General features: G+C 42.4%; 6 protein-coding genes and 1 long non-coding RNA gene across 11 annotated transcripts; 4 read left to right on the top strand and 3 right to left on the bottom strand.

The window, feature by feature from the left end:
* Positions 1-3,312, top strand: LOC121724019 (synaptophysin-like protein 1). Its single transcript, XM_042110324.1, has 6 exons — positions 1-270; positions 462-533; positions 848-966; positions 1,207-1,417; positions 2,050-2,241; positions 2,362-3,312. Exons 1-6 carry the CDS (start codon positions 268-270, stop codon positions 2,491-2,493), a joined length of 729 nt encoding a protein of 242 aa, XP_041966258.1. The 5' UTR covers positions 1-267; the 3' UTR covers positions 2,494-3,312.
* A 94-nt stretch (positions 3,313-3,406) lies between these two features.
* LOC121723969 (cadherin-related family member 3-like) lies at positions 3,407-9,160 on the bottom strand. Of its 2 annotated transcripts, XM_042110224.1 has the most exons (19): positions 8,815-9,160; positions 8,422-8,624; positions 8,056-8,212; positions 7,874-7,959; positions 7,642-7,739; positions 7,326-7,427; positions 7,081-7,226; positions 6,799-6,991; positions 6,446-6,605; positions 6,182-6,284; positions 5,997-6,095; positions 5,670-5,908; positions 5,403-5,571; positions 5,035-5,276; positions 4,504-4,709; positions 4,350-4,363; positions 4,208-4,233; positions 4,078-4,126; positions 3,407-3,987 (listed from the first exon to the last, which is right to left on the bottom strand). In XM_042110224.1, the coding sequence occupies exons 1-19, from the start codon at positions 8,867-8,869 to the stop codon at positions 3,662-3,664; spliced, it is 2,673 nt and encodes an 890-aa protein (XP_041966158.1). In that variant the 5' UTR covers positions 8,870-9,160; the 3' UTR covers positions 3,407-3,661. The 2 variants fall into 2 exon arrangements, with proteins under 2 accessions (XP_041966158.1, XP_041966160.1); XM_042110226.1 differs by lacking the exon at positions 5,997-6,095.
* Positions 9,161-10,768: 1,608 nt separating this feature from the next.
* Positions 10,769-14,245, top strand: ccdc34 (coiled-coil domain containing 34). The gene is made up of 7 exons (XM_042110315.1): positions 10,769-10,907; positions 11,577-11,834; positions 11,917-12,064; positions 12,234-12,341; positions 12,863-13,021; positions 13,215-13,338; positions 13,535-14,245. Exons 2-7 carry the CDS (start codon positions 11,584-11,586, stop codon positions 13,735-13,737), a joined length of 993 nt encoding a protein of 330 aa, XP_041966249.1. The 5' UTR covers positions 10,769-10,907; positions 11,577-11,583; the 3' UTR covers positions 13,738-14,245.
* Positions 14,246-14,658: 413 nt separating this feature from the next.
* LOC121724020 (ras-related protein Rab-19) lies at positions 14,659-18,041 on the top strand. 3 transcript variants are annotated; one of them, XM_042110327.1, is made up of 5 exons: positions 14,659-14,761; positions 15,211-15,271; positions 15,789-15,980; positions 16,263-16,446; positions 17,389-18,041. In XM_042110327.1, the coding sequence occupies exons 2-5, from the start codon at positions 15,221-15,223 to the stop codon at positions 17,664-17,666; spliced, it is 705 nt and encodes a 234-aa protein (XP_041966261.1). In that variant the 5' UTR covers positions 14,659-14,761; positions 15,211-15,220; the 3' UTR covers positions 17,667-18,041. The 3 variants fall into 3 exon arrangements, with proteins under 3 accessions (XP_041966261.1, XP_041966260.1, XP_041966259.1); XM_042110326.1 differs by lacking the exon at positions 14,659-14,761 and adding an exon at positions 14,792-14,913; XM_042110325.1 differs by lacking the exon at positions 14,659-14,761 and adding an exon at positions 14,920-15,116.
* A 53-nt stretch (positions 18,042-18,094) lies between these two features.
* Positions 18,095-21,839, bottom strand: hdhd5 (haloacid dehalogenase like hydrolase domain containing 5). The gene is made up of 8 exons (XM_042110298.1): positions 21,598-21,839; positions 20,812-21,015; positions 20,550-20,662; positions 20,288-20,381; positions 20,148-20,181; positions 19,839-20,013; positions 19,532-19,720; positions 18,095-19,429 (listed from the first exon to the last, which is right to left on the bottom strand). The coding sequence occupies exons 1-8, from the start codon at positions 21,721-21,723 to the stop codon at positions 19,036-19,038; spliced, it is 1,329 nt and encodes a 442-aa protein (XP_041966232.1). The 5' UTR covers positions 21,724-21,839; the 3' UTR covers positions 18,095-19,035.
* On the top strand, positions 20,970-26,426 carry ccdc77 (coiled-coil domain containing 77). 2 transcript variants are annotated; one of them, XM_042110287.1, is made up of 12 exons: positions 20,970-21,326; positions 22,895-22,972; positions 23,110-23,293; positions 23,386-23,528; positions 23,691-23,787; positions 23,918-23,993; positions 24,261-24,349; positions 24,478-24,626; positions 24,833-25,079; positions 25,316-25,441; positions 25,649-25,801; positions 25,943-26,426. In XM_042110287.1, the coding sequence occupies exons 2-12, from the start codon at positions 22,935-22,937 to the stop codon at positions 26,087-26,089; spliced, it is 1,449 nt and encodes a 482-aa protein (XP_041966221.1). In that variant the 5' UTR covers positions 20,970-21,326; positions 22,895-22,934; the 3' UTR covers positions 26,090-26,426. The 2 variants fall into 2 exon arrangements, with proteins under 2 accessions (XP_041966221.1, XP_041966220.1); XM_042110286.1 differs by lacking the exon at positions 20,970-21,326 and adding an exon at positions 22,118-22,220.
* Positions 24,656-25,364, bottom strand: LOC121724037. Its single transcript, XR_006035111.1, has 2 exons — positions 25,251-25,364; positions 24,656-25,095 (listed from the first exon to the last, which is right to left on the bottom strand). It is a non-coding gene; the product is annotated as an uncharacterized LOC121724037 (long non-coding RNA).
* Positions 26,427-27,568: the final 1,142 nt, after the last annotated feature.

Here is a 27,568-nt window from a genome sequence, read left to right as displayed (position 1 = left end):
TTCCGAGTCAGGCTGAGCTGTTGAGAGAGCGAGCAACAGTCATGTGCTTGTCAGGACTAGTCTTTTTTTTTTTTTAGCAGAGCTACACATTTCCACGGATGAAAGCTGCCCTGTAGTCTGTGTATTTGTAAGATTTTGTAACGCTGTCAATTGATTTTGAGTAAGGTTAGGCCTACTGTTCTAAAAACAATCCAGCAGCGTAAGGCAAACCCTGCTTGTCGTCGCGGTACAGAAGTTTTGACGGAAGAATTTGGACGCCGTAAAGTCATGGTTAGTAGCGTATACATTTACGTTTCTTCTCGTCTATTTTAGTTATTTTAATTGTAGATTGCATGTATATTTAACATGCCATACTCTAAGGCAAACAACACATAGGCCTATCGTAAATGGCACACAGCAGCAGACACAACAATTGAATTCAGGGGTTATATGCTTTCACACTTCATTTCAAAACTTTCTAGATGATGACAGGATTTCGACTAAACCTGACTCCGCTGAAAGAACCACTGGGATTTATCAAAATTTTGGAATGGGTAAGCTTACCATCCTTTCTGAAGCACTGTAAACATTCAATTTAATTGGGCCTTATCTGATTCAATGAAGTAACCAGATTAGTCTTGTAGGTCGCGTGTTGTGTTAAACTTCCTTCTAAGATTTGTATTAACTGAGGTAGTCTAGTTTTAAAATCTTTGTTCTCTTTTTTGTTTTGTACTTACATATTTAATCACATATAGGCTATAGTCCAACAGGCCTACAATATGGACGGAAGTATGGAATGTAGTTTGAAAGTTTAATGTAGTTTGAAAGTTCTGTTTTCTATTTTGACAAGTGTGGTCATGTTTTACAGTTAACTGCCATTTTTGCCTTTGGAAGCTGTGGAAGCTATAGTGGCCGGAATGTCATTTCAGTTTTCTGTGGAGGTAGTAGAAATGAAACATTGAATGTCACACTTCACTATCCTTTCAGGTAGGTTTGTGTACTCACCAATAAATCAGATTGGGAACTCATTTCTTTGCATTACTTGTTTTGTTCAGACCTAAATTATGGGCTATGTTATCACATCACATCACTTTCTGTAACTGATACTGCAAGAAATTGACATGACATGCTCAAATATAGGCGTTTACTGGTTTACCTGTGTGTGTGTGTGTGTGTGTGCGCGCACGCGTGTGTGTGTGTGTGCGTGCGTGTTACCCTTTTCTCCAGGCTGAATGAAGTGATGCTGGTGGGCTCCAATTCCACGCTCTGTGGTCGCACTGTTCAGGAGACTCATCTTGTTGGTGACTCGGCCTTCTCCGCTGAAGCCTTTGTGGCCGTGGCCATCGTAGCTTTCTGCTACTGCATGGCAGCACTGCTGATCTACTTGGGATATATGGACAGCTACAGGGATCCTCAAGGATCATCATGGCCACAAACTGTAAGACGTTACCTAGACATTTATATTGTGGATTCAGGGGTATTATTGATACAAGTTAACAAATAAACACAATAACTAAGTGTCTAATAAATGGACGATGAGTTGCTGTTAGACCACATCCTTGCAAAACAACAAAATGTATATAAGTATAAGTACTGTATATATACTCTTTTGATCCCGTGAGGGAAATTTGGTCTCTGCATTTATCTGTGAATTAGTGAAACACACACAGCACACAGTGAGGTGAAGCACACGCAAACCCAGAGCAGTGAGCTGCCTGCTACAGCGGCGCTCGGGGAGCAGTGAGGGGTTAGGTGCCTTGCTCAAGGGCACTTCTGCCGTGGATGTGGGCATAGGAGAGCAGTGCTCAACCACTTTTCTCGCCCACATTTTTCCCACTGGTCGGGGATCGAACCGGCAACCCTTCGGTTACAAGCCCAAAGCCCTAACCTAACCTCTGGTAGCACCACCGTTTTCTTGTGTGAACAGTCAACCTGTGATTTTGAGTTCTTGACCTTTAACCTTCTGCTCTTCCTTGTGAACTGTATTCATTAGCATTATCACATGATCTCACATCACACATAAGCACAAGTGGTTATATGGACCTTTCTATCTCATCCTTTCCCTGGCAGGACTTCATTCTGACGGCCGTCTTCGCTGTCCTGTGGCTCGTCTTCTCGTCCGCCTGGGCCAAAGGCCTCCAGAACGTGAGGGATTCCACCAGCACCGCCGGCATTCGGTCCACCCTCTCAGTGTGCCAAGCGCAGGGTGTGTCCTGTGAGGTCACCGAGAGAGCCAGCACGCGCACCCTCAGCGTCTCTGTGGTGAGCCTTTCAAATGGATAGCACTGAACTCAATGAGCATTTTACCATCAATAATTGAACCACTCCTAAGAGTCATTCACAACTCAGGAAGTATTTAAGGCAAATGTGTATCCTTTACAGGTATTTGGCTTCTTGAACCTGGTCCTATGGCTGGGTAATGTGTGGTTTACCTATAAAGAGACTCCCTGGCACTCTCAGACTCCTGCGGCAGAAACAATACCGGTCCGTAGGCAGGTACCTGTACCCATCTGAAGGGGCTGCTCTGAGATGCTACAATAACTCCAATGACTGTTAGGGGAATATGTCCTCGTATTCCCTCAGAACTGAAACTGTATTCATATGTCCCTCTTTCCTAGTGTATGTGTATATATGGCTGTGTGTGAGGGATATATTGTAGATGTAAATAACAGAAAGATCTAATATTACCTCACATCTAACTCATGTTGTATAAGAATGTTATTTCTCCCTTACTCACTTTTAGTTAGCTTACTGATGACTGCCGGGCATTTTTGTCCATAAAGCTGCAATGAGAAACTGTTTGTCACTTTTCTAATGTCACTGGTGTTTTTTTAGAACTGTACGTGTGTCTGCATGGGGAGCTTGTGTGGTATCAATGATACCCTGAATTTAGTTTTCTTGTGAAGTTAAGCACAAATGGTTGATGAGTTGGTTTCAGGTTACAAAACAGAATTTGATGCTTCACAAGAAAGCTTTTCATTGGTTAAAAAAAACCAACTGACATAAAATTGTTGCCACACAAAATTGGTGACACACGTGCTTTTCCAAATAAATTCTATAAAGAAAAAGAAAGATTACATTATTTTCTTTGAAAGTCAAATAAAGTAGACCAGAGCTTTCCTCTGAAAATGCCTGCTTTCCCTCTATGTCTGTTTCTGTCTCTAACTGCACAATCTGTAGTAAGCCTATGGACTGAATTGCAAGCCGTTGCACTGTTGTTGTGTTAAGTGTTCTTCATGTTTGTCTTGTGACTGTTGATCTTCAATTTCCCTGGAGGTATAAAGAGAACAAATAGCATACTATCTGAAGTTATGACTGCAAATAACCCTGTATGGTTTCACTAGTGTCTGCTGCTTCAGGGAGCACAAAACACACATAAAGAAGGTATACTCAGACTCCTAAACATGAAATTCTGTTTATTTGTGTCAAACACACACACACACACACAACATAGTGAAAGCGAATGAAAGGTACTGTTTTGTTGTGACATTTCATAATATGCCATAATATGAGGAATCAATCTTAGTGCAAAAGAAACGTGCTATGGTACCTCAACAAACTGTATTCATTTAACCTGATTATACTCTCATTTGTAGTTATAGGCAAAACTGAATTAACCTTTGCCAGGATACTTGAATACCAATCATTGAAATGCGGAGTGACTTCTGTCAATGCCACTTGACTACACCTCTGACATACCCTCAGCTGTCAGTGGGACCGTGCCTGGCTTGACTTTTGGTCTAGACCTCATAGGTAGTAGCACAGCCTGGTGCTGACCAGAGGTCAGTGACGTCTGCATCGAATCCACCGACTGGGCAGAGCCTAGCCTGGTAGCGTTTGAGGATTCGGACTGGGCACTGCCTGGTGGTTGCGGTGGAGTGCCCGCCCTCTGGGAGATGACCAAAGTGCTGCTCTCTGGCTGAGTCTCTGGCGGGCTGGACACAACAGTAGCGTCCTTCCAGCGACGGGCACCAGATTTGCTGTTGTATTCATACACCCTCTTCGTGACTAAAATCAAAGAACACCAGAGAGTGTCATTAACACTCAATGCCATTTTGAAACATGTTTAAGTTGGTTCAATGATGAATGAACCATCACCTGGATCGACTTCCTCTCCATCAAATACGGTGTTGATCTTGGTCACCTCCTAACAAAGACAGGAGAATGTTAGAGGGATCTTTAGATATGACTGATTCTGAACCACAACTGACCACAAATATCCACCTACCGTCAATACTTCACGTTTTGGAGGATCTGTGGACAAATAACATAAAGAGCAATGTGTCATGAACATGTTAAGTTATGCTCAACAGTATTCAGTTCTTCATTTAAATCTTTCATAAGTCACTATCAACATAATGAAAACATACCTTTATATTCAATGCTGTGTATAAAAAAAGTCAAAGAATCAATTCATATTTTGTTATTTAGATAAATAATACTACAAAATTATAATGAAGAATAACTTTATTCTGAATAACTTCAGATGCAGGCTACTCAAAACAGTTTGATGAGAGAACTCACAGGGTGTCTTCATCCTCCATGTACTTGGACTCACAGCAGTCACAGGTGCAGTTGCACTCTTTAGTTGAGAGATATCTGAAGCATCTATACAGCAGATATGCCAAGATGCCCACGAGCAGAAGTGCCCCCAGGACAGTGACGAACCACACATACCAATCATCCGCATCAAATGTGTTCCGCGTCACATCGATGTATGTGATACGCCGCTGTAAAGCAGATCCAAAAGCACGTGTCTGTTATTACCATCACCCCTATGGACCCTTTCAACAAGGTAAACACAAACAATGCTTGAACATTCTATTTGGGCCCCAATCTACTTCCTCTGCATTAAGATAACATATGGAATGTTAAAACGGAAGTCTTGTGGGGCCAACTATGATGCTGATAATGGAACTCTCTTGAAAGGGTCTATACATCAGTCAAATTCATCAGTCAAATGTTACGTGACAGTACTGCACTGCACATAAAACCCTCCATCATGTGCAGTGAAAGGCAAATACAGAGACACAAAGCGATGAAGTAAAAACTCACTGTTGTTGTTGTTATGGTGGTGGTGAGGTCAGGGTCCACCACCCGGACGTTGATGATGATGGTGCCGGTCCGGGGGGCACGGCTAGCTCGTAGGTTGCCGTCGGAGATCAGCACGGTCAGACTGTAGCACCACAACTTATCTAGGCCACTGCTGAAGTCAAAAGGCTCCCTAAAAATCAGCCGTGTGATGTTTGTCCCCGCGCTAGGAGAAAAGCCAAAGTGGTTGTTTACATTGGTGGCCCCTGCAAGATATGGAGGAGAAGCTGATTATTGACATGAAGATGCTTTTTAGAATAAACCAAACTGCCACTGAGACATTACAAACTCCCATATACTCTCTCTGAGAGAAATGGATTGCAAGGTCTAACCTGAGATTGTGTAGATGAAGGAAGACGGAGGGGAGTCTCTGTCTGTGCATGACAGCATGAAGCCTTGGACACTGGATCCTGGACGCATGTCAACGGGGACCACCAGGCTGGTTTTGTTGGGACCACACAATGGTGGCTCATCATTTGCTTCTGTGATATTGATTGTGACCTACAGTACATGGATATTACCGGTAACAAACAGGAAAATGTTTTTTTGTTTTCTTCACAAACTCTTGTCACTATCTAATGTCCCATCTTGTGGCTTACCACAGCTGTGGCTGAGAGAGGCCTGAATGGGTCCCCGTCCACCACGCGGATGACCAATGTGTGTGACGGAGTGACCTCATAGTCAGGGTTGGTAAGCAGGCTGATCCTGCCAAGTTTGGGGTCTACATGAAAGATGTTTGTCAGACCTCCACTGCCCCCGCCTGACACAAGTGAGAACTGGATATCTGTTGGGGGAAGGTCCTTATCCGTGGCAACAACAGAGCCAATTACAGCGCCCCCTGGAGAAGGATGTGAGTTACTGTAGGAGTGACGCCACACTGTAAAATTCAGCAGCTTACAGCATGTAAGGAGTAATATATGCCTTACGTCCAAGTAGCTCAGAAACACTGAAGAAGTATGTTGTGGAATTGAATATTGGGGGGAATTCGTTGACTGGTGTCACACTCACAAACACATAAGCATCACCTATATAAAATGCATAACTTGACGTCAAGAAAAGGAGTTATATTATCACACACACTGTGTAACCGTAAATAATGTGACAGACTCACCCTTTAATGAGGTATCATTCTTATCTGTTGCCACAACTAAAAGGTTGTATTCACTGGCAATGTTTACGTTGCTAGGATCCTCAAAGTTGAGACTTGAATTTAGCTGCAAGAACAAGAATGCAACAGACTGCAGATTTACATAATGATTCAAATGCAACATAAAATACTGTATATGCCTACTGATGCAATTTAAATAATAACAATAATGCTCTAATTCCCAACATAGTACTCGATTCCAAATATGTTAAAATGGGCCTGTCTTACCACAATGGCGCCATGTGAGGTGAGGGCAAAACGTTGGGTGCACCCTGTGCAGGAGAAGCTGGTGAAGCTGTATTCCCTAAACTCAGGTTCCACGTCATTATCAGTGCATGTGACTGTGGCAATTAGAGCCCCTTTAGCCTCTGTCTCAGGTACTTCTCTCCTAATCAATCACAGCACAAAACACAGATAACTAATGGAAGAATAAAGTTATACTCTACAAAATGTGTAAGTAATGATTCACTCTCACATCTTCATTTGAGACAAACAAATAGCATAATACAAAGTCTTTGCTGGGAAATATATCATATGATGTAATATAAATATAACATCCAGCAAACCATGGTCAGTCTCACCGTGGTTTGTCAGATGTGCAGATAGGTGGGTTGTCATTGATGTCCAACACGGTGACAGTCAGGATGATGGAGCTGAAGAGAGGAGGGCCAGGGGACTGGTATGTTGCTGTGATAGTCACAGCTACTGTAGGGGTATTTCTGAGTGTGTCACTGTCACGATCCATTCGGTTTGCTATGGTGACTAACCCTGTGTCTGCAAACATAGAGAAAGAGAGGTGATAATGAATGTATTCTTACCATTTGTTTTTTTTTATTCATACCCACATGTTTAAAATGCCCTACATCCATTTATCTCAAGATAGTCATTCGGACTGATGGTGTAGAATATAAGTCCAACATAAAGAGAGACGTCTGGCACAACTGCAGTGATGTTGGCCACAATATGTCCTGGGCTAAGCTCTTCTGGGAGAGTGAAAGATGTGATGGTGCTAGAAGACAAAACAAAAAGAGTCTAATTTCAAATGGCATGAAAAACTATTTGAAACTGTCTTGTTACAGTCATTATCACTTAATAACAAACTACTTACTTTAAAAAAATGGGTTTGTCATCATTGATTTTCACTATATTGATGATTAGTGGTCGCAGTGCTGTATTGTTCCCATCACTTACTGAAATGTTGAGTGAGTAACTGAAGAGAAATGGAGATATAGACAACGCACATGACACACTTCGGAACAGTCTGATAGTACACCACTGCACTCATGTGAATGAGATCAGTCTGATAGTACACCACTGCACTCATGTGAAAGAGATCTGTCTGATAGTACACCACTGCACTCATGTGAATGAGATCAGTCTGATAGTACACCACTGCACTCATGTGAATGAGATCACATAGTTACCTTCTTGGGTCTGTTAGATAATTGAACTCCTTTGTTGTAAAAACTGTGCCTTTACTTCCATCAACACTGAATGCAGGGTTCACAGGAATGAGACTAAACTGATTGAAACAAGTAAACAACACAATGAACCGATATGATCAAGCACATTATGAACTTACATAACAGAGTATAGTGTAATGGACATAGTAGACTGACTCTGTTACATTACAAGGCTAAGTTATTTGACACCAACCATAAGAGTTTTGTCCTCTGGATCAGAAACACTTGGTTCATAAATCTGCCCTGGAGGTGTCTTTTCCAGGATATACAGGACTGATGCTGAAATATAGAGACAAACCAAAGCTGTCAGCTGTCAGGCTTAACAGAACCTTTTCTCATGATTTATATTGAAAGCCTGTCCAAAGTCTGCTGTACCTTCATCCAGGAAAACTGGAGGCTCATCAACATCTGTGAGAAGCACAGTCAGTGTTTTACGGTCACCATTCCCAAAGGAGCCAACTGCAAGGATTTCGAAAATGAAGCGATTGGGAACAGTCTCAAAATCCAAGTCAGGGGAGCCAGTGACAAAGACCTGAAATGAACAAATTACCATATCTCTAAGCATCTAACAGGCATGTTTTGAATGTTAAAAAATATCTCATAAATTCATTACTTTCTTACAGAAAAGTGTACATTTAGGCAATAGCAAATGTATGCCTCACTATACATGAAGTATGACAAATGGACCAGGCCAAATTAACAAAAACAAATTGCAGCACAGTAAAACTGAATATATCCGACCTTAGCATGAGTGGTATTCTCCATAGACACAGCAAAAGCATTGGTGAGAGGATTAAAGTTCAGTAGTCTGGGGAATCCTGCTGCCATGCTCTCTCCAGCAGAGAAGGACATCTGGAAGCTGAAGACATCTGTGCCTGCAGGACTGTTCTCTGGCAACATTGTAGTCGCTGGCAGTCCAATGATTGAGACTTCTGAGAAGGCACCTGTGTGGTATGGGATGAATCAAACATGTTGAGTTTAGATGAGCTTGAGATTAGATAAATTATAATGTGTAACCAAAGATCCATCTTTAAATTATAGGTCTGCATAACACAAGGAAATCCTGGAAAGCCCATTAAACCATGATCACATCCACAGGTATTTTACATTACTGTCTGCCAAACTTTTACTCACCTGATATTATCCACATCCCCAGAATCACCACTAAAGCATGGATATTTTCTGACATGTTTTCTCACAGGTGAAATTCACCTAACATCCTGTCTGAGGGCTTATCTGTCTGTGCTGGTGTCAGACCACCTACCCAGGCCATCTCTAATCAATCAGCCACATGTGGACTTAGTCCCCTGTGTGTTGTCAATCTGTAGTTGTTAGATACAGGCTTTTATGGCCATCACTCAAGCGTGTCAGGACCATAGACAGTAAAAGATAGGACAAGCTGTGCTTTATCATTATGGATAGCCTAGCCTACTGCTAATGAATTTAGTTTGCAAAGAGCGTTTTGTGAGTTAAATATTGTGATATGGTGTAAGCCTGGTTTTACTAAATTGTGTGCTTATTTTACTAAATTAAAACAAAAGCACAATTTAGTCAAATGATTTAGTAAAACAAGTAAAACAATTTGTGTGTCGCTTTGGACAAAGGCGTCTGCCAAATTCATAACCATTCCATAACCAAATGAGCACACAATTTTGTAACAACAAAATCTCATGCCTGCATTGGTATGGAAATTTGAAGAATTTGAAAAGGTCAATCTGACACGAAAAGGGCAAAACGTTTATAATAAACTACTAACCTACATAATGTAATGGCCTGAAAATTCCAACAAAAATTATTTATTAGCCTACTATTTATATATATATTATAGAACTGAGAGACTCAGGAGAAGTTTTTATCCCCAGGCCATCCGAACTCTGAACTCACACTATACTGACTTTGCACTCATTCACTCCTCAGCACTCATGACCCCCCCCCCACACACACACACACCCACACACACCTACAAGACTTTTAGCACTTTTACATCCCTCTCCCTATGCTACAGACTTTTTATTTATTTTCTTATTTCATCACACGTCAAAACACACACACACACACACACACACACACACACACATATCTGACTTTCTCCAACTTTTGCACATTTTTTATTTATTATTTTTGATTTCTCCTCCATCTACCCATGTCCTTGATTGCCTAGCCTTTCTGCCCCCCCCCACCCCCATCCCCAACACACACACTTACATCATCACTGTCATCACTTCACATACATACAGCACACTGCTTGCTACAGTAAGCCTCCTCTACATACTTGCTGCACACTGCCCCCCCCCCACACACACACATACACAGCACATTGTCTTCAGGATCTTCTCCAACACACATCCTCTACATACTTACAGCACACTGCCCCCACCTACCCACACACACACTACACACACAGTCACTGCTCCACTCCCCTCCCGCCCACACACACATCTTCACTGTCATCACTCACATACATTACATACAGTACTCTGCTTGCAATAGTAAGTCCCTGCCCCCCCCCTACATACACAGCACATTATTTCATCAGGAAGCTTCTCCAACACACATACCCAACATACTTACAGCACACTGCCCCCCCCCCAATACACAGCACATTGTCTCATGAGGAAGCTTCTCCAACACACATATTGCACACTGCCCTCTCCCCACATACACAGCACACTATTCCATCTCCCCTGTCATCCCCTCAACACACACACCAAGACCCCTGGCAGTTGGGTTAGCCCCTTGAGCCGTGGATCTGCCCAAGGTTTCTTCCTTGGTAAGGGAGTTTTTCCTTGCCCCTGTTGCTCTTGGGTGCTCCTTGTTGGTGCCCCCCACCCAATCCCAATCCTCCCCCACCTTTTTTATGCAGCCCTTGCCACTTAATCTACTAAACCCCTCTTCTACTGCACTGCACCCCCCCATTAATGCACAAATAGGCTGACACCAGACATAATTTCACTGCATTTCTTACTTCCAGTAACTATATGCATGTGACAATAAACTTCCTTGTATCCTTGTATCTTTGTATTTTTTGTGTCCCCATCCAATTATCTCTATGGTTACAGTAGCGTCAAAGGCGCGGTCAAATGCTAGACGATCGCGGATTTCATTGGCTGAGAGAGCCTTGGGTGCGCGTGGGGTATTGTGGGTGTTGTTAAGAAGGTAGGCAAGAGGCAATCCAATACAACAACATTACTGGGCTGTTGTACTAAAGTACAGAGTGTTTTGGTCTGGTAAGTGAATTAATATGACACTAGCCCTTGTTTGAACTGTTGTCATGTTGTGGAAATGACAATTATAGCCACTTTTTTAAACATTTCTGCAACACATCCTCCTACAGCTAACTTATGATAGATAACTTAGCGGCTCTGCACTGCAGGCACGGTAACGTTTCCGCACCTCCTAGCTAGCTAGCTCGTAGTAAAGTTAAGCATTAGTTAGCTTTTATTGTCAGCTACGAGTATACATCGGAATTCGCATTTATTTTGTGCTCGTGTTGCACGATTTAGGGTCTAAGTTAATAGCCTGGGGTCACTTGCTAGTTCTGTAACATTAGCTAACTTGGCTGGGCGAGCGGTCGGTCTGTTGTTGAACAACACCTGAAGTTGGGAAACGGTTTTGACAACAATAACGTTAATGGGCTAACGTACATTCCTGCGAAATGTTGTTTCAAAAATGTAGTATGTTGGGTAACAAATTGTTATTCCCTGCTGTCATAAACTAGCTTCTCTCTGAACCTGAACACCATTGCTCAAAATGTCCAAGATGGCTTTCCATTCTTATGAAATCTTGTTTATTGAAGTTTTCAGTCTGAAGTACTTTGTGCAGCACATTGCTAGTTCTGCAAGTGTAGCACTGCAGTCTTATGGCATGCTTAACAGTGGTTCTCTCCTCTTTGTTAGGCTCATTATGTCTGTGTTTCTGCCAACCACATCCAAAAGCCTGACATCAACTCCACTGAAAAGCAAAGACAAAGGTATTTACAGGAGCAAAAGTGTGGAGTATGACTCCACCGATGATTCCACCTACTCGTTGTTGTCGCCAATTTACCACGATAGTTTTGAGGGTTCAGATGATGACCCTGAGGTGGAACAACTGCAGAAGAGGCTGAACAGCCTGGCAGCGTCAACTGAGGATATCAGACACCCTTCTCCGCAGAGGTATTGTTTGCAATTCACACATTAGAGGATGTTCTCTGAAGGTCATGCATTTGCTTATGTTGAGCTTTATGTTATGTTATAGGAATGGGAAATTGCACATTCAAAGGAAAGTTGCAGAGTTAAAGCTGGAGAAATCTTCTGTTTCACTGCATAACCTAAGTGCCTGGGAACAGTGGCTGGTCACCAAAGCAAAAGAAGAACGTCTCAAATTAGAACAGAAAGCTCTGGAGGTACAGCTAAATATTATTTTGTAAAGAGAACTGTAGAGTTGACCAATGACATTTTGGCAAAAGGTTCTGCTCTAGTAGTCACTAATGATTAATTTATTGTCCCTGTTTATTGATATATATTGATACATTTATTTATATCTGAACAACCTTTGTCTTCTGTTCATTTTAGGAGCGCACTCTTAAAGAGAAGAAGGAACAGGCTGAAAAGGAAAAGAGGCGAAAGAGAATACAGACAGAGAACAAAATACAGGATTGGCTGAAAATGAAAAGAGCAATGGTGAATGTGTCGTCAGTGTGTCATTTTAGCAGTGTGTTTCAATAATGTAAAAATTGAAAAGTAGTGCCTTTCATTGATGACCTAGAGTTTTTTAAGTGATATAATTGTTTATCAAACAGAATGCATGTAGTCATGAACTATCGTGGCATAGTAGTATTCTTAGCATGCTAGATTCAAGATACCTAAAAAACAAAATTGTGTTTCACACATCCAACTAGAGCAAATAAATAGGGGCATTTGTAACTAAGCTCAAATAAATAACTTAATTTAAACATTAACATATTTTAAAAGGAACAGTCCCTGATATGCAGGTCACATTCTCTGGTTTACAAAACATAAAGTTATCAAGAGATATATTCAACATCTTAAGAAGAATCTGTCAACTGAGTGTAACATGAGTTTAATTTAATGTTCATTTTAGTCCCAGATCAAAGCTTGTTTGTATTCCTCAGTGTCAGGAGTTTAATTGTGTGGTTGATTGATTTAAAACAAAACTAAATTATTTTTTTGTTATTTCACAGGAAAAACATGAAAAGGAGTGCAAGGAACATCAAAAACAAGAGGAGGTTGAAAGAGAAAAACAGAAGCGGAGAGAATTTGAACTCAAAGCACAAGAGAAATATAAGGAGTGGTTGCTCAAGAAGAAAGAAGAGGAAAATGAGAGAAAACAAAGAGAACAGGTGACTCATCAGTTTGACCTCATAGGACTGAAAGGATAAATGACACAAGAAGCTTGTATTTATCTGCTATAGCTGTACATGACTAGTGAAATATTTATGGCTGACATGGCTTCAGTTCACATCTAAAGGTGATGTAGATAATCTGTGAGTTAAGGTCTGTCTGACTTACTCCCCATCATGTTTGGGTCAATAGGAAGAGGCAGCATTGAAAGAGGTGGAGGAGAAGGAGAGGAGGAGGAGAGCAGAGGACACATTTCAGGAGTGGCTCAGAGCGCAGAACAGAAACCGAGTCAAGTGCAACACGCCCTCCCCTCAAGGTGCATAGAGGCTGCAGAGTGTGTGTGTGTGTGTGTGTGTGTGTGTGTGTGTGTGTGTACGTAACTAATACATGGATGTGTTTTGTAATATTTCTTTAAAATAATGCTTGAAATAATAATCCAGTGATCCATGTATGTTCTTCTTATGTTTTATTCACATTCATTCACTTCTGGTGAAAAACTATTTCTGTTATAGGCTATGACAACCTGAACTATCCAGCTCCCAGTTTCTACAACCCCATTCCATGGAAGCCCATACCTGTTCCACCTCCAGAGAAGGCTCCCCGGAAGAGAACCCAACGCGGCAAACCGCTGGGACCACCCAGGCACCAGTCCTCCTCTCCATGTCTGACATTCCGGTACAAAGACACTCTGAGCTTTGCCAGCAAGAGGCGATGACACAAAAAGGGTGCCTCTCCTCCACAAGACTGCTCTCTGGTGGTTCAGAGGAGAACTCAGACTTTCCATGAAGAGATCCACCGGCACAACTGAAGGCACAGTACGAGTTAGGGCTGAAGAAGAAGTGTGGAAATTGACAGTGGTTGTATTGGTTTTCAGGGTGCTGTCCTGAAAGCTTCCCCCAGGTTTGAGATAATTCCGGTGTTTGAATTGTAAATTATAAATCAGGTTAGTGGACATGAAATTGTTAGTTAACAGCCAGTTAATTGTTAATTGACTATTGAATGAGAGGCCGTGTCTAAAGGTCTTGTTTTGGACAAAAAGAACAGACGTTTAATTTTGTTGACCATGCATATTTTTCTGTAGAATTCATATTAGTTTGCATTCAGTTGTATATGTTGTCACATTTTTACAGTTTTTTTATTTTGAATACCTTGTTTTACACAACTGTTTATAAAAAAGAAATGTTAAACAATAGAGATGAAATAAAGAAGTTTAACAAGCAGTACTAACCTGTTCCATGAATATTCTCTGAATAAATGTGTTAAAACCATTACTAAGTAGTCTGAATAGGATTGGTCCTGAATCCATGGCAAGAGATGGGGGAAAAGCTAAGTGGCTATCCCACTTGTTTACACAAGTCAAGGAATTTCTTATTAATATTTCATGTGTTACACATTTCCAATTCAAGTTATAAGCAAGTACATAAGTGGTGAGACAATTCTCTATTGTTTGCATTATGTGGAGTCATTGTATGACACAGAAGGTTTTGATGCCAGTGGCCTCCTTTAAACACACAAACCAAAAAGCACACTCTCACTCACTCATATTGTGTATTGTTTGGTGTCTGTCAGTGCCTTGTGCCTCTCTGCACTAAGCTGACGACAGGGCAATGAGTGGGAGGGGGGGGGGGTGGTCCCTGACTCGCACTCAATGGCACAATGTACTTCACTATCATCTCTGCTGCACTCCCCCCAGGCACGCCAACTTCATGCTGGCCCATGCACCATTAACAATCACAAAGGTATTCTTACAACTTTTTTCATAACTGGAAAATCTGGTAATCGTAGGTGTTCTTTCCTTTTGATGACTGTGTGTGTTTGCGATGAGATAGTGCTAAGAGCAGCGGAATGTGCTCTGGGTCAGCTCCTGGGGTGGTTCTGAGCGGAGAGCGAGGTAGGAGGCAGCCACAGGATTCCTTGTGGAATGCATTTGAATTCTGAGTAGCTGAGTCCAAAGGTCGCCACTGAAGACAGTTAGAGTTGTGTGTACACTAAACATGTACAGCCCTGGAAGGAGAAGCTCAGTTTCTTATGTACTCGATGGACTTAAGAGTCATGTTGTCATTTATTTCAATAAGCTGCTGGAAATAATAACAGGTACATGTTTGTTTCTATTCCACTGTTTTCTGTTTGTCTTTTTTCTGCTCCTTTCTTTGTTTCACCACACCCTTGGTCTATTGTGAAACTACAGCTCCCCTAAGATGCAGTGGTGCAGGTGGATGGGAAACCGAAAGTCAAACACAAGAAGCCAGGTACAGTTGAGGCGGGGGTGACTTTGTTTACATTTTGAGTGAGTCCAAGTGGAAAGGATCTACTAGAGGGAAAGTGACATTGGTCACAAAATGGGCGTAGTTTTTGCCAGGGCTGGAAGTGGGGTGGGGAGATTTTCTGTGCCAGAACATTATTGTGTGCTCCTTTTTTAAGTAAAAGGGGAAGAGCTGTGTTCAGTGAATGACATTATTTGAGATTCTGGAAGAGGCACAGGAGAATTCTCAAAGCGGCGAAAGAGAAGAAAAATAGTTTTTTTGAGATGACGATTTAGACTTTCGTCTAGCTGAATTTCATAGGTACCTCGTTTAAACGTCACATGATGGATTCAAAAGAGAACTACACGTTTGAGGAAGTATTACCTAAACTGTGTGTGTGTGTGTGAGTTGACACTTTGAGATTACTGTTGCTTGGTACTCCTGGGCATGTTCAACAGTGCCCACAGCTACTGTTGAGTAAGCAGAAGCAGAATAGACATCATTGTTCCCCATGGCTCTGCAGCCCACGGAGATGGAGCTAGACGAGGACTCCTGTGATTTCCTCTTCAAGATCATCCTCATCGGAGACACCAGCGTGGGCAAGACTTGTGTGGTCCACAGTTTCAAGTCAGGATTGTTTCTTGAAAGGCAGCAGAACACTATAGGAGTGGACTTCACAGTTCGAACTTTGGACATTGATGGCAAAAAGGTCAAGGTTGGTTGTGAGAAACTTGCTAATAGAGAATCACAGTGGTTTTCAACTGTAATGTCACAAAAAAAAGATTTTATCTTTTTTACTTTTATTTACTTTTATTACTTGTATTATTAGTTATACTGCCATTACCACAGCACACAGAGAATGTTCAAATTATTCACTATTTTACATGCACAGTATGTGGTCTTATTCTAGTGATTATGTGTTTAATCTGAAAAATGTATATCTTCACACAGAGAAAGAACAATTTCATGCATGCTTACGGTCCTTTGTTGTAATTAGATGCAGGTTTGGGATACAGCAGGACAGGAGCGCTTTAGGACCCTCACCCAGGGCTACTACCGGAATGCCCATGGTGCCATGATCGCCTATGACCTGACCCGTCACAGCACCTTTGAATCCCTACCTCACTGGATCCAGGAAGTGGAGCAATGTGGAGCACCCAGCATAGTAGTCATCTTCATAGGTAAGGATAATTAAATTAAAGATTTGATCAAATCTTTATAACGTTATAGGTTCCCTATTATTTGCCTGCGGTTAACTACAGTATTCAATGCAATGTTATAAAGGTAACAGTTGAGTTCATGTTGGCCCACAATGTCCACACTCACACACTTTGATGCACACTCACAGACTCACACACTCACACACTTTGATGCACTCACAGACTCACACACTTTGATGCACACTCACAGACTCACACACTTTGACACATGGTCCAACTTAGTTTGTTAGGGCTTAGGGCTGTCTCACTGTCAAATCATGAAGAAAAAAAAAGCGCTGTAAATGACCACCATGAAACGGCATGCAATTACATTATTAAGTTGATCCTGTGAGGGAAATTTGTTCTGCATTTATCCCAATCCATGAATTAGTGAAACACACTCAGCACACAGTGAAAACACAGTGAGGTGAAGCACACACTAATCCCGGCACAGTGAGCTGCCTGCAACACCAGCAGCGCTTGGGGAGCAGTGAGGGGTTGAGTGCCTTGTTCAAGGGCACTTCAGCCGTGCCTACTGGTTGGGGTTCGAACCGGCAATCCTCCGTTTACAAGTCCGAAGCGCTAACCAGTAGGCCATGGCTGCCCCCTGTAAATAGCATGCAACATGTTTTTGGTGTTGTCAATTTAATAAGGCTGATGTTCAGCCTTGGTTTTAGCAGTTTAATTGTACATCCATTAAGGTTAAGTTACACATTACTTTTGTGGATAACAACACTAATTCTTCACAGTCTAGTCTAGTTTCTGATATGGGGTAAGTGCTTTCAAAAATAAGAAACCATAGGAATGTATTCTGACCCTATGACAAAAAAAGAAGTACTCTTGAATAGGGCACTTACAATAATAAAGCATTTACGAGTGGATTAGTTAAATATGTTTCTAAACTATTTGAAATGTGTCTCATAGGCAACAAGTGTGATCTTGAATCTGAACGTCAAGTGTTGTTTGAAGATGCATGTACTTTGGCTGAACAACGGGGGGCACTAGCTGCACTAGAAACATCTGCCAAAATGGACCATAATATTGAGGAAGCCTTCTTCTTGATGGCAAAAGAACTCATTGTGAGAAGCGGAGGGGTGGTCAATCAGGAGCCCTACTCGGAGTCCCCTTACCCCTTGCTACATTCTGACTCCCACACCATAAACCTGGAGGAGTCATCAGAGAATAAGCCATGCGGCTGCTGAGAACAGGTCAAATGCCTGAGACATGGAGAAGTCTTCGGCATGACGTGGTTAAGTTGTTTTCAGTTTTGTGCCACTTAATCTGAGGTTCTGCCATCAAGTGGAAGAGTTTGACTACTATACTTGATGTTGCAGTGGATTATGTACACATTCATCATCAGAGGAAGGACGTTTCTATAATGTTAGCAGTGACTTCTCATAAACACCATGTATGTACTTTGTATTTCATGTGTTTTTCTGATTAATTCATAATATTGGTTCACTTTCAGAATAACTTTTGTACAAATAAACAAAAGGCCAAAAAAGAAAATGTATCTCTTCAAGCTGTATATTGACATCAGAACCTGTAAGAAGCCGTTGTCTAGTGTGTTGAGAACTAGGCTATTTAAATGAGACACATGGCAAGCATAGCATCTTGCCAAACAACTTACTTGAACAGTGTGTATTTATTCAACAACATATTTTGGAGAAAATCTATGGCTTAAAAATATTTCAGTACATGTATAATGCATAACATAAAAGCAATTCATAAGTTCATATGGTTATGTAAACCAATAAAACTTGTAAAAATGAAAAAACAGGAGACTCCTGTTTAACATTTATCACCTTAAAAACTGGGCAATAACATGGTAATGTGCAACACCAATCAACAGACGGAGTAGGACTTACTCTCCTGTTTGTTCTCAAGCTTACAATAAAAAAAAACTGCAAACATTCAACTGAACTGAGAAACAATAACTCTGTACCATAACCACATAGTGTGTGTCATACACTATTTCCATCATAAAGCAATAACATATTATATACATTATGTAAATGTATTTAACTTAAAAGTGTATCTGTGCCAGACGACTGTGTAGGAATCCCTGCAATGCTGAGGTTAAAAAGGCTTTCATCAATCTCCCATCTCTTAATTGGCTCCATGGACGGAACACTGAATGACCACAGTTTAACATTTATTTAAGATTTATGGAGTCGTTTGAGTAATATGTACACAGGGATGTCTGACAAAATGTCAATCCTATGCCCACATCAGATTTTGACAGAGTATTGAATGATGAAAGAAATGCGTTATGACCTACTGCTCTTTGATCTCTGTTCTACTGATTTATGACAGATGATCAAGGTTCATATTAAGATACTGGAGTTGCATGTGAAGTTAATAGCCTCAAAGGCCAGTTTGGCATATGCGAATATACTCTGGAAACCAGTAGACATTTGCCATATCTTTCATCATTTTGTAGCTGCTATACAGTAAAACACAGGGAGGTGAAAATCCCTCAGATGTCAGTGAGACCTCCATCTGCTCCTCTTTGACAGTAGGCCTTGACAGTGTTTTTTGTGCGTCTGTGCTCATCAGAAACTTACGGCTCTAGTCCAGTGGGCAGCTCTCTTGCTGGAAGACCAGCTCCACGGCCTCACGCACATCCTGCACAACGAAGGAGGGCTGAGTGAGGCTGGGGTCGAAGCGAAAGTCACGGTGGCCGTGGAAGATGCGCTGCTCGGTGACCGTCTCGTCCGGGTCCGGGGGAAGGTCCTGCTGGTCCCGGTTGTAGACCCCCGTGCAGACCAGGATGGAGCTGCAGCCTACGGGCAGAGGGTCGTCCCCCACATCCCCCATGGCCACGTCCGGTCCCGCTACTTCGTCCATCTCCTGTCTCGGGTTTCCCCCTCCCTGAGCCTGCATCTGTGCTCGGACGCGGCGAGACGCTTTCAGGTAGCGGTTGTAGAGGTTGGCTCCATAGATATCGGCCATTGGGTTATCACTGGAGGGTATAACAATACATACTTGATGATAGTACATGACAAATAACAAAACAGTTGGCATTTCAGTTTCATGATCAAACTCAAAGGCACACAGCACTCACCCAATGGCATACAGACGCTCAACCGGCGAAGTCCAGCCGAGAGTCTCGGCCTGCTTGCGGATCAGCAGCTCTGCGTAGTTGTAGGTCACCACACTGGGCTTCCCTATCAAAGCCTCGTACTTTAACTCACGACCAGTGACCTTCTTGTAGATGCTCTCTAGACAGACGAGGAACATCCCATGGCCAAATCTAAAGAGAGGCAAACAAGCTATGAGTCTGTAACTGACCTCATTGGAAGGCAGAGAAGTGGACATGGGCACACTTGCAAATCATGCAACAAGTGAGGTGATGAGATCCAAAGCCTGACCTTGGGTTTTTGGCCTCTGCCATCCACAGGAGATCCATGTTACAGGCTAGCACAGGGATGTGAGGGTACTGCAGAGAGGTCACCGTATTCCCAGGCTTCCCATTAGTGAGGAGAACATCCACAATCAGCTGAAGGTTCGTCTCCCATCTGATTGGCTCACCAAATAGAATAACGGCTGGGGGAGGATAGGGGAACAGATGAATAGGAGCCTGAGTGGATCACATATCTGAACATAATAACAAGAATACTGTCTGTAATGAGGTGCATTTATGACAGAATGAGAATCTGTATAGCCAAATAGCAGCATACCTTCTATTGGTGGAAGATCCCTGGTTTGAGGTACCTGTAAACATTAAACATGATGGACAGTTAGACATGTATAATACTGAAGACAATTTAAATGGAAGAATGCCTCAGGATTTTCAAATGAAAGTCCCTGGGACACTTACTGAGTTCTTAGGTCTGCGATGGTGATCCACCACATCAAGAAGGGGATACGATTCCCGAAGCATATCTATGGTCACAACATTTTGAAACCCGAGACTGATAATCTTTCAGTTAAGACTAAACAGACAAAAACAATGTTCACTTAGCCAAGAACAGTGAAACTGTAGTAAACGACGATTACCAGTTCCTAATTAAAGTATATTTATGCTCATGATTGTGAACAACAGTACAAATATGGCTATATGGTGGAAGCTTAGAGGATACTTGTTGGCCACCTCCAAGATTGGTCCCTGGCCAGACACAAGCACGCATTTGTCATGAAACTGACTGAAGACTCTCAATGGGCTGTGGGACAACATGACTTGATCTGGAGACACCTAGTCATTTAAAAGTAGAAAAAGTACATCCAGGTCACAATGATGAATTCAATTAATATTGCATGTACATCAATACAGCAAAACCGTGTCATGGATAAAAAAAAAAAAAGCTTAATCAAAGGCTAGCTAAGAACATGAAAAGGACAGACCTCAACTTCAAGCAGGTGAGACAGTTGTTCAGCCTTGGTTTGCCTAACACAGTTCCCTGCATTTGTCACGAAGACAACAGGGACTTTGTATTTCCCATCTCTATCCACCAGATTCCTGAAACACTGTTTGGCTGCAGGTATGGGTGTTCTTCCACGCACCAGAACGCCATCAATATCAAACAGTAGTCCGAAGGAGGGGTGACCCTGTGATAGGATTTAAACAGAAAGTAACCAGATCACTTTTTGTCAACAAGACACGCTTCAGGGTCCAGCACATATAAACAACGCTGGAGAGATATACACCGCTGAGAAATGGTTTAATCACTCCACCCCGTGACATAATATCATCCGAGGCCTCTGGCACTACGCGTTCTCTGGGTTTAACCGTTTAGGGTGACCTTGGAGCCCAATATCAGTAACCGGTCTTTCAATGGGAACGGAGATTCGGTGCCTGGCCAAGTCCTGACAAAAAACATTACAACATGTAATGAGAGCCAACGACATAATATCACGATGTAAGTTAACAGTTGATCACATTTAACAACAGCAAAGCAAGACTGATGTGCAATCTGTGCTTGATGAGTCTAGTGAGATGGAATACCTTATTATAGCTGCCTAAATGAAATTACCCAGCTGTGGTCTATCCCACGTTATACTTTTAAGCTGTGTCAACGCAATGATATACAAGGAAATGTTGAGCTGAGAAAGCTGTTAGCAATGCATTATAAGCAATGCATAACCAGTCAGTAAACACATTTATCGTTTCGTTAACTAGCATCAACTTACTATAACGCTACTGTAGAAGCGTTGAGAGGCAGGTGGCACATGGACAGGGCTCCTCCCCAAACTACTAGTGCTGAGAAATCGCCAACCCAATTTAATAAAATTCAATCGAGTGAAAAACTTTGCCATGTTTCCAACGTGGCTCACCCGTTTCAGTTTACGGGCTACCCTAACGTACGAAGTGCATTGCCAAACAGAAAATAACTCGCTTCAACAAGCTCCAGCCGCATGTATTTAAAAACATCCTATGACTACACTGGGTTGCATTGCGCAGGAGTGAAACTGAATGAAGAGTGAAGTCTGACTGCGCAAAGTATACGCTACCACGAACCCCAAGGTGATAACACGCACGACGGCAACATAAATGTCTACCACACTCTTACTATTGCTTCAAAGTTGTTCACTCTGCTCATCAACTAAAAAACTAAAAACAAAAAAAGCGTCTATAGTGTAGTGTTAGTCATAGTGTTTTTCATTTTCTAAATGACAGAAAATACGAGGGCCTTTAATCTATAATTTCCGGAAAATATATGACAGTTTCCGGCGTTTTTGTTGTTGCCACTCAGAGGTGTTGCCACTGGTTGTTGCATTTTGTTGCAGAAACGTTCAGGGCAGAAATATTAAAGGTAGGATGATATTTTTCGTCTAGAAGTAGCTTTTGGGACCATGACAGCTCTTTATGTTTAAGTTAAGGAATAAGCTTCACCTAAAGAATGTCAGTATTTCAAACATTAGGTTGAAGCTCCTGAGCTAGTGTAGGGTGGCTAGCTAGAACTAATGCTTTAACAGTAACGTTAGCAGTCGCTAAGTAACGTTAACGTCAGGTTTGTCCAAGTGGATAACTTGATGTGTCAACTTGGTTTGTAACTATTATGCGGTTCTATTATAATATGTCCATAACCACATCATGGGATATTTTTGTCTACTTTAAAGGTCAATTTGGTGAAGCTGCGCTGTTTAAACCTCCCGCCCCTGTCGCGTAATGCTTACGCTAGAGTGATTTGTAAACAAAGAGGGCTTCAGATAGTGACAGGCTGTTTTCTTCAAAAATATGCAGGAATGAGTGACATCAGTAATCTTAAATTACACTTGTATCCACATTTTATTGTTAACGCAAATATCTACATTTTTGTTTAGCTAACCAACGTGCAAAAATTATATTTCAAATATTCGCATGCCATGTTAAACGGCCAGTGACAGTTGATTGAATTAAATAGATACATAACGTTACATACTGGAGCCTTTTGAGAAAACAGCCTCTTGTCAACAATAATGGTTTGTTTGATGGTGTTACTTGCAGGAAATTCTGCATGTGAATTGTTGCACATTCACTCTAAGTGATGGAATCACCACCAACCCGAGATGCAGGTCCCAGCAAGTATGATGGTGTCCTCTGCATTATACATTTTTTATTGTAGAATGTCGTACCTGTGTGTGTGTGTGTGTACTCACCATTGTAGGGCTTCCTATACAGACACAATGTCTAATATTGTGTATGTGTGTGTTTGTTTGTAGCTATATTCTTAATCAAAGCCAGGAGGTTGACTCACCTCTGCCTCCAATCACTGAGCGTCTGGCCTACCTCCGGCCATCTCGTGAGTTGCTGGAGTTCTACAGGCAGAAGGTGGCTCAGTTTGATGGGGAACATGAGGACCTCCTGCAGATGCTGGAGAAGTACAGAAGCTCTACAGAAGATCAGGTGCTCTATTTCAGCCTGAACTTTGTGTGTGGCCATGCTATGTGTTTGTGTATAACATTCTTGTGACTGGACATGTGTATGTGTGCATACAGCATAAACTCCAGTGGGAGGTCCGACAGCGCGAGGGAGAGATTGCGGAGCTTCAGAAGGCACTAAGCGACATGCAGGTCTATCTCTTCCAAGAGCGAGAACAAGCACTGCGCTTGTACGCAGAAAATGACCGTTTGAAAATCAGGTCAGCTCTTTATAGTTTGTTTTTTAGTGTTTCATCATACACCATGGTAACAAGTAGACAACGTGTGTTTAGTGGCAACTTGTTCCATGGTGTTTCTTCAAATATACATCTTAGTATGATTATCTTAGGTAAGTTGCCTATATACAACTTTACCATCCACAGAGAGTTGGAGGACAGAAAGAAAATCCAGCATCTTTTGGCACTGGTGGGTCCAGATGTTGGGGAGATCACTTACTTTCACCGAGAGCCTCCAAACAAGGTTAACCATGAAAATCTCACTTTCCATTAAGCTGATATGGTCTTCATTGGATGAATAATAGAATGCTGATGAAAAGTTATACTACCTCTTACAGTTGCATGTTTTTTTGTGTTGTCTCGTCTTTGATTAGATCACAATTCCTCAGAATAAGGTGCAGCCAAGGCCTCAGGATCAGTGGAAGGTTTCAAAATCAAAAGCTGCTAAAGGTTATTTTTTGCATGTCTTTTATATTTTACCCTAAAAGCATCATGTCTGTAGTCACATTTACCAATCAAAAATACAGTGATCCTGTTTCACAAAAGGTATCATACAAGTCTTGAACTCTGCTGTTGATCAAGCTTTGGAAGTAAAGTAATATTAATAAGCACTAAATCCTATCCTAATCTGTGAGAAGTAGCTGATGCTCCAAATCTTCTTATAGCATCATAGCAGCAATCTCTTAATTTTGCTAATGCTCCTGCCCCCCTATCTAGAAGCCAGTAAGAAGCTCTCCAGAGAAGGAGTGGAGAGTGGCGAGACAGCAGAACAGTACAAGAAAGACAACCAGACCTTGCTGCTGCAGGTATAAGGCAGCACTCTCTAATGCATGTGTAAATATTTTTAAATACAGACTTATACTTCTGTAGCCTTATGCAGCGTATCATTTTAGATGTAGTGTAACGTTAATGCTGCAATCCTGGTGATGTCCAGGTGGAGGCGCTCCAGGCCCAGATGGAGGAGCAGACGCGTCTGGCTAAAGAACAGGTGGAGTCGCTCCTGGAGGACCGGCGCATCCGCGTGGAGGAGGTTCAGGTTCAGCACCAGAGAGACCAAGACCGGATCACGGCTCTCACTAACAAGTAAGTCATCACCCCTTTGTCAGCTGTCCTCTGACCCCACCTCACTGTGCTTTATTTGCTGTTGCCACTGATAGTGGAGCATATCCCTTATGGGTGTTGACAGGGACGCGGTTTGTAACTTGTGGCAAATGTGTTCACTAATGTAATATAACATAAGTGGCTGCGTAATGTTCTTGGATTATGGATTTACCATAATGGTCTCGCAGGCTCCAGCGCACACAGACCCTGCTGTACGAGAGCACCAGGGACTTCCTGCAGCTGAAGTTCGACAGCCGCACCCATGAGAAGGGCTGGATGGTGGAGAAGGACCGGCTCCTGCGGCAGCTCGACACCTGTCACGAGAAGCTCCAGAGTGGCCGCGGTGGCCTGGACAGACCGGGACGAGCCACAGCACCGCAGCGTCTCGCCCAGGCACCGCCAGAGTCCCAACAGATGCATCAGGAGGAGATTCGGGTGAGTGTGCCTCAGTCTGGGACACCACATTTGGAGAGACATCACAGTACATGGTCAGTCTTAAACTTTGTGTACCATGGCAACCATATAGAAAGGACACTGTTCATTAACCAGATCTGCATGACCAGCTGTATATGAGGTCAACTTTAATGTTCCTTGTAATATACGTACATATTATGAAACAAAATACATATCTTAGTGTGTGGTGTTCAGCTGTGGAATGATTTGTTCCCCAGGCACTGAGCGAGGAGCTTAAGCAGGCCCACAAACTGGCAGACATGTACCGCGAGCAGTGTGTGGGTTTAGAAACAGAACTGGCACAAATCAGAGAAGAGGGAGATGTGGGTAAAGAAATCTTTCAGGTGAGCCAACCAGGTTTTACCCCACCATAAAGTCAAAGCACAATGAAGTGGTGTTCACAAACAGAATGTGTGTTGTGAGAGCAATCGATTGTGTCTTTGTTATGGGTACGGTACTCACTGACATTGTGTCTGTATATAGGAGCGGTACTCACTGACATTGTGTCTGTATATAGGAGCGGTACTCACTGACATTGTGTGTTTGTATAGGAGCGGTCCACTAAGATAGCAAAGCGTTTGCAGATGATGACTCAGCGTTATGAGGCCCTGGAGAAGAGGCGAGTAATGGAGGTTGAGGGCTTCAAGACAGACATCAAACATTTGAGACTAAAACTGAAGGATGTGGAGAAACAGCTCTTTAAGGTAGGATAGCATATCACTTTTGATATATTGAGTGATGTGACCACAAATGCGAAAACAGTTTTATTCAGCTTTCCTGTATTGAACTTAAAAGCCGTGCACTGGTATGTTTTACCAATGAACCCAATAATCTGCCCTGTTTAGGTGACTCTAAATGTGGGGCCAGATCAGGACCTGGCCATTCTACATGAAGTACGACAGACCAACGCCCGCACCAAAAAAGTACAAGGAGAACTGAAGACTCTGAAGGCCAAAATCTACGGACTGGAGAACGACCTCAGATACTGCTGAGGCAATTAGGTCAAAGACAAAGTGTCCGTTATCTGCAGTTGATGGGTCAAAGTAGCTATCAATTAGCAGTTATGGATAACATATCCAACTGTGTATCTTTTATTAAGGATATCCTTGCCTTAATATACTTCCAAATGTGCCTAGTCTGACTGAAGGAAACTGTGGGTAGGTTAATGCTGCTTTATGTGTAAACAGTCTCCATGGTCATTTTTTAATGCTTAACTTAATTATGATTACAAATCATATTTGGTTGTGTAGATAATGCTGCGTGGTTTTATATATTTGAAGTATTGTATTATGATTTTCCATATTTGTTAATAAAAGTTTATATTTTAAATTTCTGTATTTTTGTAGTTATATGTCCATGATTTTAGCCTTTGTTTTTGAAAAAAGACACTTAACAGGGCACATATGCTACCTTTTAAAGGCAGTCTACAATTCTAGCAAAACATTGTTGACATGTTTAGCTAGCCAAAGTACATCCTTCTCTTCCATGCTCCTGCTGCAGGACTTACTGTATTACGGCTCCCACACACAGCTGCGTGCATCGCGTTGCTGGAGACGCATCCCATTCACTTTAAATGGGCTCACGTGATCCGTTGCCGAACTGAATTGTGGGTCCGTCGCGTCGCGTTTCTCCCGCTGCTCGCGTTGAGGAGTTCAGCTGTTGCTGCACCGACAGACGGCACCGGCCAATCAAGCCAATCTACGGACGGCACCAACCAATCACATTACGGTTTTACTTCAAGTCATTTGCATAGCTACCGTCGGGAACACCCACTGGAATGCGTTGACGGAACGCAGCTGTGTGTGGGAGCCGTTATTGCCGTTTTCTATCCACTTTCGGGTCCTACACACAGTTGCGTTCCGTCAACGCATGCCAGTGGGTGTTCCCGACGGTAGCTATGCAAATGACTTGAAGTATAACCGTAATTTGATTGGCCGGTGCCATCTGTCGGTGCAGCAACAGCTGAACCAAAGATTGTTAAGGCGGAGCAAGATACTTCGTCGTAGTTCATGTCTATGGGCGCGAAATGGGGATCGAATCCTGACTGCATAAAGAGGCGTGTCGATGACGTATTGACGAGCGTAAGTTGCAACCGGCCAACAGCAGCGGCAGAAATAACCGGCGCACACCTGATATAAGGTTGATTTTCTCCAGACTGGATTGCTCAAAAATGCTAAAAATGTACCTGAAATGTTCAGAAGGGTTTGAGGATCATGAAAATGTGCCCGAAATTCACATTCCTAACTCTATAGAACCAAGACCTTAGCATATGTGGTGAAATTCTGAGCTATGCCCATAGACTTCAATGGAGCAGTCGCTGCCTCTGCTCTGCATAAAGGGGGATTTTGACCCCCCCCCCCTCGTGCGATCCGGGTTCCCGGAAGTGGCTCCTGATGAAATATCTCGCCTTAAAGGGGTGGTTCAGGATTTTGGACATAGGACCTCATTTCCAAGTAAGCAAGTGTGATATT

This window comes from Alosa sapidissima, chromosome 11 (genome assembly GCF_018492685.1).
Source record: "Alosa sapidissima isolate fAloSap1 chromosome 11, fAloSap1.pri, whole genome shotgun sequence".
In the NCBI taxonomy this organism is placed as follows: domain Eukaryota; kingdom Metazoa; phylum Chordata; class Actinopteri; order Clupeiformes; family Clupeidae; genus Alosa; species Alosa sapidissima.
Note: the sequence above shows the minus strand (reverse complement) of the source record. Positions and strands in the feature narration are given on the sequence as shown.